The sequence below is a fragment of the Entelurus aequoreus genome, linkage group LG11, assembly GCF_033978785.1.
Source record: "Entelurus aequoreus isolate RoL-2023_Sb linkage group LG11, RoL_Eaeq_v1.1, whole genome shotgun sequence".
Classification (NCBI taxonomy): Eukaryota; Metazoa; Chordata; class Actinopteri; order Syngnathiformes; family Syngnathidae; genus Entelurus; species Entelurus aequoreus.
The window spans coordinates 68,817,150-68,829,402 of record NC_084741.1 but is presented as its reverse complement, the minus strand read 5'-3'; the positions used below and the strand labels follow the sequence as shown (position 1 = coordinate 68,829,402).

Here is a 12,253-nt window from a genome sequence, read left to right as displayed (position 1 = left end):
TGATCGCTCTTATAGATCAAGTGCTGAAGAATCAATGGCACACTATTCAACGCACTGCCTTTCATACAATGATAAAGTGTTGCAAAGAAAGGCTTTTGTTCTTCTCTGGCAAGGAGCTCCACTGCCCAAATTAGTGCGAGAAAAAAGAAAAATCACACTCACTCGCTGTATGTGTGGGTGCACAGCAGCGTGCCGAGAATATGCACAAAAGGCTAACATGGACAAATGCATAACTTTGGTTACATGCACAGATTCAAACGATTGACATACAGGTCATCCACGTCACTCTCCGTCTCGCTCTCAGGTCTCTCCCGCTCCCCTTTCTCCTTCTCTGGCTCTTCGGCAGCGGGGACATGCCGGGCCAGGGGACCTCTCTCCACAGCGGGAGGGGCCTCGGCAGGCTCAGGTGGCGCTGCCCCTCCCTGGAAATCTGAGGAAACACGATAAATTCTTGATGACTTGATCGATGCAAATGACATATTTATAATTAAGACAGAATAGTACCTGTCTTTAGTGTGGCCGTGTGGGGATGATTGACAGGATGCTGGACCTCCCCCGGCTGAGAGGCTGCATCTGATTGGGTGGGAGCCAGGAAGGGAACTAAAGAATGCCAGGGGAAAACTGGAACGGACCGGGGCTCCACGTTGGTCCACACTATGGAGAGAAAACATGATGTATACTGAGCAAAAATATAAAGACAAGAACAACAATGCCTTTTTTACATCATGGCCAGGGGACTACATGTGAAAACAAGCCTTCTGGCTAATTCTGGCTTTTTTAATCATGTGTTTTATGAAATTGCATTGTCCCCTTTGAAATAAACTAATCTTAGTCTCCCCGCGACCCCGAAGGGAATAAGCGGTAGAAAATGGATGGATGGATAATCTTAGTCTTATCAGAAGCCTTCTCTACATTACTATAACTTTAATTCCGTCTGTGGACAATAAAAGAAAAAGCCAAAATGATTGTATTTACCCATGAGATTGGACGATAGTTTGCTTCGGGAATAAAATGTGTATAAATAAACCAGTGGAAGTAAAGCCATGAACCGAACCCAAAGAGGAAAATTAAAACAAATGAAAAACAGGCATAATAAAAAAACATCCATCCATTTTCTACCACTTGTCCCTTTTGGGGTCGCGGAGGGTGCTGGAGCCTATCTCAGCTGCATTCGGGCGGAAGACGGGGTACACCCTGGACAAGTTGCCACCTCATCGCAGCGCCAACACAGATAGACAGACAACATTCACACTCACATTCACACACTAGGGCCAATTTAGTGTTGCCAATCAACCTATCCCCAGGTGCATGTCTTTGGAGGTGGGAGGAAGCCGGAGTACCCGGGCAATGGAATATAAATATCAAAATCCTACGATTCAATTGAACAAACAAGCCTAACATAGCTCCAGATTTGCAACAGTGACATAAAAAAAAACAATGACAAGACTAACCAAACATGCTTAATCCTTGTTGGAGATACTGAGGATTCTCTGATGAGAACATGGTTGATGTTGTAGAGATAGTGGAACAAAAAGATGTGTCCTTCACTTTGTACAGTTCCTTCTATAGAAGATGGTCGGAGGAGGATGAAAAATGATTCCACAATTTGCTATTGATGAGAGGTTGTCTGTGTCCGAGTCATTCTTCACAGTGGGATTATGAGTCATGTGGAGGGATTGTTTGGACGATGTTCAATATAGTTTTTTTTCTTAAGTAGATTGTGGTCCAAAAAGGCTTGGTTCCCTTGTTCGAATTACCCCCCAATCCCCTCTCTGCCTGCTCGGATGTTTGTTTACATTACTGCTGCAGCGTGGCGGTTAAGGGGTTAAAGAGGCCTCCTCCACATCCACGGCCTGGATTACAACATCCGCCTGGCAGCTACGCAGTCTCTCTGGGTCATGACACGACTTGAAAGTGTGTGCTACCACAACAACAAAAAGAGGCCGGTGCAGTCAGTAGCCCGCAAGATGGAAGCAATGTGGAGTTAGTGAATAAATCCGTGCACCGTGTAGATTCCTATTACCAGCACCGGAGCCCACAAACGGACATCGGTAACGCCCCTGGCCGTGCACAAGCCGCACAACAGACGCCAAAAGCGACGCAAGTCTTCTCATGTCTCAGTTACGGAGGCGAGGCGTGTTTGGGGAGGCGTGCAAGAAGACACCCGGTGCGAACTTGCTTGTTTCCGCCACATAACTGAATTAAAGCCCCGTGTTGACGGTAACAAAAAAAAAAAAAAAAAAAAGGCGAGCGGCGCAGATTCCGTGTGTACGTTTGTTTACCAGGTGGTGCATTCATCCATCACGCACCGTTGCAAGGCGCAATGTTCATTATGAAAAACAACATGCAGCCTAGCTAGCAACACACTTTGTATACCTCCCGAGATCACCATTCACACGCCGCTGTACCGGGGGGAAAAAAAGCAGAAGCAAGGTGAATTTCGCGTTGTCTTCCTCCTTCGAGGTTTAACGCTTTTTTTTTTTTTTTTAGCCTGAAGCCAAGCAGGTTTAGCGGCGAAGAAGAAGACCGTCTACGGGCAGGTTAGCTAGCCGCTTCTCATGGACGACATCCGCGCGCACATCGTTCACCTCTGGGGGGGTAGATTCTCGCTCTCAAAACCATGTTTTTTCCGCGTCCTTAAAAGTCCTCCGAGTCGAGTCGACGTCCCCGCGGTTATCTTCTCATTTCCCCCCCCGCCCACCCCCACTCTCCTTCGTCTTCCGCTTGTTGTAAACTAGACTGCTTTGCCTGGCCGCTTGCTTCTTGGCCCCCCTCCTGCGTTCTCCTTACCCTCCCCTTCTGCTCCTGTCAACCTCGCCCCGGTCTTTGTCCCGCCCACCTCCAGCCAATCCTCTCAGCCCATTGGCCAGAAAGGCCCCCCGTCATGTGCCTGCCGACGACTCTGATTGGTCATGAGGTGCAGTGGAATGCCAGTCATATGCAAATATCGTCCAACTCTGTAGTCCAGTGTTTTTCAACCACTGTGCCGCGGCACACTAGTGTGCCGTGAGATACAGTCACCTAACCTACTTCATACTTGCCAACATTGAGACCTCAGAATTAGGGAGATATTCAAAAGGTACGCTTGGGGGGTGTATATATATATATATATCTATATATATGTATGTATATAAATAAAAGAAGGAGGATAGGGATGATGTTTGTTAAGAAACTATTGATGTCGATGCCACTAGCGAATCCTCTTATCGAACCGATTCTTATCGAATCCAGATAGGTTGTTCAAAGCATACTTCTTTTGGGGGGGGTATATTTACAGCTAGAATTCTATATATTCTATATATATATATACGTATGTGGGCTCTGTACCGAGGATGTCGTTGTGGCTTGTACAGCCCTTTGAGACACTTGTGATTTAGGGCTATATAAATAAACATTGATTGATTGATTGATTGATATGTATGAAATACTTGACTTTCAGTGAATTCTAGCTATATATATATATTTTTTAAATTTTTTATTTTATTATACATATAAATAAAAGACATACTTGAATTTCAGTGTTCTGCAGGCTATCCAGTAGGTGGCAGTATTGTCCTGTTTAAGAGTGTCACAACATTGTTGTTTACGGCAGACGAACTGCTTTACGGTAGACTAAACGTGACTGCTGTTGTTGTGTGTTGTTACCGCGCTGGGAGGACGTTAATGAAACTGCCTAACAATAAACCCACATAAGAAACCAAGAACTCTCTCTCCTTGTTGTGCACACTACTCTCTAAAAGCCGTAGATGTTATGACGTCAATGGGCAGGCAAGCTGCTGGGAAAGCGGACGTGAGAACGGCTGTCCCCACTCAGGTCCGCATTGAGCTGGAGGGGGCGTGGCCTCCAGCTCCGGCTGAATACCGGGAGTTTGTCGGGAGAAAGTCTCTGCCGGGAGGTTGTCGGGAGAGGCGCTGAATATCGGGATTCTCCCGCTAAAAACGGGAGGGTTGGCAAGTATGTGTTGTGTGTGCACCTTGTGTGTGCACTGAGTTCCAAAAGCCGTAGATGTTATGTGACAGGGCCGGCACGCTGACTGAGGACAGCATGCGGACGTGACTGAGCCTCAGTCCCGTCCGCATGCTGTCCTCAGTCACTGAGGACAGCATGCGGACGGGACTGAGGACAGCATGCGGCCGTCAAAGTGTGAAGGTGTCATGTGAGAAAAGACGCTAAAGGCACGCCCCCAATATTGTTGTCCGGGTGGAAATTCGAGAGAAATTTGTTAGAATGGTTGCCCCGGGAGATTTTCGGGAGGGGCACTGAAATTCGGGACTCTCCCGGGAAAATCGGGAGGGTTGGCAAGTATGACCTAATTGGGTTAAAAATGTTTTTTGCACACAAGTAATTACAGTGGCGGGCCGTGCGTTTCCCACCTAGGCCTTTGGTGATCTCAGACTTAAATGGTTACCTCTCAAAATACCATAATTGATGTCACCACATGATCATTGCTGGATAAATACTATACAGCAGGGGTCACCAACGCGGTGCCCGCGGGCACCAGGTAGCCCGTAAGGACCAGATGAGTCGCCCGCGGGCCTGTTCTAAAAAAAAAATAAAAATAAAAAAAAAATAAAAATAAAAAATAAAAAAATAATTTTTTTTTTTTTTTTTTTTTTTTTTAAATTAAATCTACATAGAAAACACAAGATACACTTTCAATCAGTGCATCAACCCAACACAAAAGGGGTTATTTCTTTCTGCTACCAATATTCTGGTTCCCACAACATAGACAACACATCTGCAAGGGACACAGTCCCTGAAGCACACATGATTGTATAGGCTGCTGGTCCACTAAAATTTTCATTAATTACAATTTTTTTATGTAATTATTTTTATATTGTTTTACTTTCTTTTTTATCCAAGAAAATGTTTATTTATTTATCTTATTTTATTTTTTATTTTTTTAAAAGGGCCTTATCTTCAACAGACCAGGTTGTCAATGAAATTGGATTTTTTTAGAGGGTTTTTTAAACCAGGCCCAGTCCAGATAATGTCCAAGTCGGACTCAGCAACACACACCTTCATTCATGTACACAGAAAAAAATTAGGGAACACAACAGATTGCATATAATTTATAAACAAAACACTTTGCATTCCATTCGAAAGGACGTTCCCTTTAGATTTCCGATCCTTAACATTTTACATTTATCATAATTAAGCTTAAGGCCAGATTGCTGTGAAAATATGTCCAAAAGATTAAGAAGGTTCCGCAAACAATGAGGAAAAATCTTATCTTTGTGAATCAGCCTTTTCTGACATGAACTTCATCAAGAACAAACACAGAACACGCCTCACTGATGCACATCTGCAAGACTCACTCAGAGTTGCAGTGTCAAGTTACACACCAGAGTACAACACACTAGTTAACAGCATGCAATGCCAGGCTTCCCACTAACTGACAAAGAAACAGATAACAGATTTGGTGTCCAGTTCAAAGTGTGACATGATTTAAAAATTTAAAAGAGTTTACTTTTGTATTTTACATGAGTTATTATTTGTACAAACATGGTGCAAAGTAATTCATGATTTGTTAAAAAATGTTAGTGGCTAGCTAGTTAAAATGGGATATTGTGATTTCACAAGACTATCTTAGAAGTGATCATTTGAAAATGTTCAATTTGAAAAATGTGCACTTAGAGAAAATATAAAAATAAAGTGTTGCATATTGATATTTATCTGTTTCTATATATATTTATTGTGAGAAATCATTAAGATGATCAGTGTTTCCACAAAGATAAATATCATTAATTATTAATAATAACAGAGTTAAAGGTAAATTGAGCAAATTGGCTACTTCTGGCAATTTATTTAAGTGTGTATCTAACTGGTAGCCCTTCGCATTAATCAGTACCCAAGAAGTAGCCCTTGGTTTCAAAAAGGTTGGTGACCCCTGCTATACAGGAACACATTTACACCCTACTCAGCATTGAATCACATCAACAGTATACAAAACTGTTTTTTTCTGGCCCATTTAAAAATCAATTCAAACGCATCAGCAATTAAAACATATACCGTAAATTTCTCTGCTTGGCTTAAGCAACTTTTGGTCAATAAAGTTTGATTCAAAGTACACACTTCTGAAAGATATATTAACTGCCCTGACCACATGATGGCGCCAAATACACATGTAACAATGTTAGGAGAAAAGGGAGAATGGACGCATTTTGGCTTAAAAACTAATGATAAAGGTGATGCTATAACACTGAGGTGCTTTAAGACATGGCTAGCTACCTAGCGGCTAAAGTACATCCGCAGTCTGCAGTGTTTTAGCGACTTCTCAATCACTAACCCTTGCCTTCATGGCGACAAATAAAGTACGTTTCTTACAAGTATCATCCCCTGCAGGACGAGGAATAGCTAAACATGCTTCAAACGCCATTAGTGGATCTACACCTAACATCCACTGTAATGATACCAAGTACAGGAGCGTATCTTGTCTTTCAAATGTTTCTTATAAGTTTCAACACAGTCAAGATTGCGAAGGGACTGGTGCAAATTGTTCCAGAGTCTGGGAGCTATAGCCTGGAATGCAAGGTCTCCACGGGTTTTAAAACGAGTTTTCTGGATCTTTAGAAGATCCTGGCCTGAAGACCTGAGGCTGCGCCCTGAAGAGTAGGGGCATAGCAAGTCAGTGATGTACTGAGGAGCTCCACCATGCAACGCACGGAATTTCAGGACTAAAATTTTAAACTCAATGCGGAATTTAACTGGAAGCCAATGAAGACTGGATAAAATGGGGGTTATATGGGCTGTTCTGGGTGCACCGGTCAAAAGTCTGGCAGCCGCATTTTGTACAGTCTGAAGTCTCTTTAGTGTTGACTTGTTGAAAAGAGTGAAGAGAGAATTGCAATAGTCAATGCGAGATGAAATGTATGCGTGAATGATAATTTCCAGATCCAATTTTGACAGCAAATTTCTCACTTTAGAAATATTTTTGAGATGATAAAAACAGTTTTTGGTCAGTTGACGACAGTGACCTTCCAAAGACATTGACTGATCAAACACAACCCCCAGGTTTCTGAGGCTGCTTTTAACAGATGCACCCAGAGCACCAAGGGAGTTCTTGATCAGGGGGGTGTTGTTATTGTTATTATGTCACCACTGTTGGTGACACAATCTACAGTTTATTTGAAAAAATATTATAAAAACAGTGAAACATAACATAGCTTCATTATAACTACACAGTGACACTAATTACAGCTCGAATAAACCTCGCTGAAAAACGTAGTACAGTTTATTTTTCGTTAAACCGCCGCCCAGCTGTGTAATTGGCGAATGCCTCGTAGTAAAGAGCAGACAGGCATGGAAAGCAGCCAATAAAACACGGACACTCATATCTAGGCCAACCAATGGGCTTACAGCTATGTCAAAAGATCCCGCCTCAATCCACAAACGCTCGTGTTCTTAATTACTATCCAATGCAAGATCCGGAGACTGTTTACCACCTGTTTTGGACTTGTGAAAGTACTCGATCACTATGGCAGGGCGTCTGTCGTTTCATCCATATTTGTGAGCCATCATATTAAATATAAACATTCTTATTTCTAATGTAACTTTCCTCTGATTTTAAGTGCACCCGCTTCACTTTTTCCACATTTTGGATTTAGATCCACTCGACGTCCATTGCACCGGTCGCCCAGGAGGGGGGGGGGGTTCCTCACACCTGCGGTCCCACTCCATTGTCATCCCATTGGGTTGAGTTTTTTCTTGCCCTGATGTGGGATCTGAGCCGAGGATGTCGTTGTGGCTTGTGCAGCCCTTTGAGACACTTGTGATTTAGGGCTATATAAGTAAACATTGATTGATTGAATATTCATGACAAATGTGTGCTTTGTTTTAAAGATGTGCTATTTGGTTTGACACTGTATGAAAAAACATTTGAAAGGAATTTTACCTTTGCAACTTCATTATACTATTGGCTAAGTTTTATATTCATAAATGTAAGCTTCTCAATACCCGACCTGTTTTTTGTGCCTTTAAAAAATAATTTGAACTTTACTTTAAAACGCTCTCAACCTCTAACAACCAAAAAGCTGTGAAAACTATGATGCTGTGTTCCAAATTTGGATTTTTACAGAACTCGTGTGAGCCTATGGCTTTACAATTTGTTACATATATATATTTTGCATTCTATTTTAGTTACTTTATTGAGTTTACAACCCCCTGGCGCTGTTTTGTACTGTTTCTGTACTTGTTTTGATTATTATTATTTCTTGATTGAATGTAAATGTTGCATATTATAAATAAAGGTTTATAAAGTAAATTAAAAAAAACAAAAAAACAACTATCCAGTGCAAGGTGGCGCTAGAGAGCTCTCTACTGTAAAGCTGGTATTGTGTGTGAAATATGAGCTAGTGATTAATGTTAATGAGCAGTCTGGCATTAAAACGACTCTTTTTTTTTCTCTCCATATAGTCAATATTTTGGGTTGCTTTTGACATGACAGCAACTGCAACAGAGTTATCTCAACAAAAATGATGTCATTCCACACACCATTTCAAATCTCAAACATTCCCCATTATGCACTTTTTGTCAAAACAGTTTCTGAAAGGTTCTGATGCAACACTCACACGGGCAGGCATACAGAGAGAATGTGTAAGAGAATTGGAAAGAGCAGGAAACGGCTGAAACAGTCCATGAGTGGAGAGGGCTGCGGGGTAAAAATAGACAGAGAGTCATTTTCACCAGGGGAGGCAGGGAGCGAGGAGAGAAAACAACTTGAAAAAGAACACAATTTATCTCAAAGAGAGAGAGCGGTGAGGTATGGCGGCTGCAGACTAGGGGAACAATGCTAAAAGTGTCGGGGGAGTGTGTGGCCAAATATGGGGAAAAGGTTCGTGATGATAGTTTCTCAAGCAAAGATGCATGAGTCATGTTTAGTTGGCTCATGCGGACAAATACAATACTGGGAGGGGTCTCAATTACCAGCCCGCCCATCAAGAGCTTGAGCTGATGACCAGTGAAGTTGGAAGAGACACTGGCAAGGGTGCCTTCAGTAGTAAAAACACTTAACCCCCTCAGTGCCGACAAGGCCCAACAACCTGAATTGTCACACAGCTTGCATACATCTGGAAATTAGTCATTTTAGAAATGACAAAAAAAGTTAAATCAAACCCTGTATCCTAACCACTTTTGAATAGATATTTGGCCGATGTCAAGTGGTTTTTGGTTGAGGTGAGGTGGGCGGGTTGGAGGAGTGCAGATCATGCAAACAGTTTTTTTTCTAATCACTACCGATATCAATCAATCAATCAATCAATCAATGTTCATTTATATAGCCCTAAATCACAAGTGTCTCAAAGGGCTGTATATCTGCAGGATGTATGTGGACTCAAAGGTTGCCCCAGTCAGGATGAGTCATGGTTGCTAGAAGCCTTACAAGATTGACTTTAGTGATTTAGTCAGAGTAAAAACATTGACTAAAATGACTGGCTTTATTTTCAATCTCACATTTCACTTTGCCATGTGCAAATTTACAAGTGGATCAATGATATTGTCTCCAAGTGTATTCTGGGTAAAACCGTCGCCGAACCGTCCACCGACGTCATCCGTGGCTTGTCAACAGACTACTTGCCGAGTGAGCATTTTTACTACGAAGTTAACATAAGTGGCAGTTCATATTAACATGAAATTGCGGCAGCAAAGAGCAAAGAAAATTAAAAAACCTGATGGTGGCTGGTATGAGAGGCGAGCGTGCTGACTACCGAGCTAAAAGCCCAGGCTTTCTCGCTCAATAACACATCGTTTAAAGACCTACTGAAAGCCACTACTTCCGACCACGCAGTCTGATAGTTTATATATCAATGATGAAATCTTAACATTGCAACACATGCCAATACGGCCGGGTTAACTTATAAAGTGCAATTTTAAATTTCCCGCGAAACTTCCGGTTGAAAACGTCTATGTATGATGACGTTTGCGCGTGACGTCGATGGTTGAAACGGAAGTATTCCGACACATAGTATCCCAATACAAAAAGCTCTGTTTTCATCGCAAAATTCCACAGTATTCTGGACATCTGTGTTGGTGAATCTTTTGCAATTTGTTTAATGACCAATGGAGACTGCAAAGAAGAAAGCTGTAGGTGGGATCGGTGTATTAGCGGCTGGCTGCAGCAACACAACCAGGAGGACTTTGACTTGGATAGCAGACGCGCTATCCGACATTAGCCGCCGACCGCATCGATGATCGGGTGAAGTCCTTCGTCGCGCTGTCCATCGCTGGAACGCAGGTGAGCACGGGTGTTAATGAGCAGATGAGGGCTGGCGTAGATGGAGCGCTAATGTTTTTATTATAGCTCTGACGAGGTCCCGTAGCTAAGTTAGCTTCAATGGCGTCGTTAGCAACAGCATTGCTAGGCTTCGACAGGCGGCACAGCATTAACTGTGTGGTTACAGGTCCAGTGTTTGGTTCGGTGTCTCCTGATAGTAGTATTGTTGATTTTCTGTCTATCCTTCCAGTCAGGGGGCTTATTTCTTTTGTTTCTATCTGCATTTAAGCACGATGCTATCACGTTAGCTCCGTAGCTACAGTGCTTCACCGATGTATTGTCGTGGAGATAAAAGTCACTGTGAATGTCCATTTCGCGTTCTCGACTCTCATTTTCAAGAGGATATAGCATCCGAGGTGGTTTAAAGTACAAATCCGTGATCCACAATAGAAAAAGGAGAAAGTGTGGAATCCAATGAGCCCTTTTACCTAAGTTACGGTCAGAGCGAAAAAAGATAAGTCCTGCACTGCACTCTAGTCCTTCACTCTCACGTTCCTCATCCACGAATCTTTCATCCTCGCTCAAATTAATGGGGTAATCGTCGCTTTCTCGGTCCGAATCGCTCTCGCTGATGGTGTAAACAACGGGGAAATGTGAGGAGCCCTTCAACCTGCGACGTCACGCTACAGGCAAGGCTTTTTTTATCAGCGACCAAAAGTTGCGAACTTTATCGTCGATGTTCTCTACTAAATCCTTTCAGCAAAAATATGGCAATATTGCGAAATGATCAAGTATGACACATAAAATGGATCTGCTATCCCCGTTTGAAAAAAAAATTTCATTTCAGTAGGCCTTTAGAGCAGGCATAGGAAAATTATTGTATATGCGGCCCGTGAAGCTTCTTAATCCGGCTCGCCGGACGTCTCTAAATTAATTTTTTCAACCTTTACCATGGAAACTGGAGCCACCAATATGATGTGCAAATTACCACAAGTCTTGAACTATACATTGTATTCTAATGGTTGGAATCTGCGCTTTTGAGTGATACACGGGTTATTACGGTAACAAGAGGGGGCGGGGTTTGTTTACAGCAGCCAGCCTGAGACGTGTGTGTCAGAAAAGTGATATTGTATGGATTATTATTGGATGGATCTGTGGGTGTTTTGTTTTATCCTCTGCGTTCATATTTCACCTTGTTTTTTTGCATATTTGTTGCATTTTGCTTGAATGTAAAAGATCAATCTCGAGACGGTCGTCTAGGAAGTAAAGAGGAGAGACGTTCATATGTTCTTACTATTTAGTGTTTTATCGTTCATAGTTAATATTACAAATCCCATACTATTTATTTTCATGTACATTCTTTTATTCAGCGAAATGCTGTAAAATTTCATTCTGTTTTTTCAGGTGCTGTGTCATAATATTTTTTAGCATTCTATCAGTCATATTCTGAGTGTTTGCATTGTGTTGAGCTTTTACCCTTCTCCACGCTACTTTAGGAATTCCTTTCACGAATCATGAACAACTTACACGTTTTAAATGTTCCCTAAAAAAGGGAACCAAGCACACATTCAGTAGATTCATCACCATCTGCGCTCCCCTTACTTGTGTTATACTCAATGGTTAACTGGACGTCTTTATGTGCTCTACGCCTCAATCATTGTTATGTGTTCATCTACAAAACTATTCTGGGTATCACCCCATCTTATCTATCTTGTATTTTAATAAAGAAACAAGGAAGTCACAATCTTTGTTCAATGAATGTTCTGCAATTTGTCGTCCCCAAAGTAAGAACTGAACTGGGCAAGAAAGCATTCAGGTTTTCAGCACTGAAGGCTTGGAATAACCTACAACCATGAATTGATTAACAAGTTGAAAAACGTATTCGGGTGTTACCATTTAGTGGTCAATTGTACGGAATATGTACTGTACTGTGCAATCTACTAATATCAATCAATCAATCAATGTTTACTAATATAGCCCTAAATCACAAGTGTCTCAAAGGGCTGTACAAGCCACAACGACATCCTCGGTACAGAGCCCAC

At 42.1% G+C, this 12,253-nt stretch overlaps 1 protein-coding gene across 2 annotated transcripts in view; it reads right to left on the bottom strand.

Annotated features, from left to right (window-relative positions):
• cicb (capicua transcriptional repressor b) overlaps positions 1 to 12,253 on the bottom strand; it is a 98,453-nt gene that overhangs the window by 21,441 nt on the left and 64,759 nt on the right. For both annotated transcript variants that reach the window (XM_062063892.1, XM_062063891.1), the window contains exons 3-4: positions 505 to 654; positions 271 to 430 (exon numbers count right to left, since the gene is read on the bottom strand). In XM_062063892.1, the coding sequence (XP_061919876.1) occupies positions 271 to 430; positions 505 to 654 (310 nt within the window). The remainder of the gene's footprint in view (positions 1 to 270; positions 431 to 504; positions 655 to 12,253) is intronic.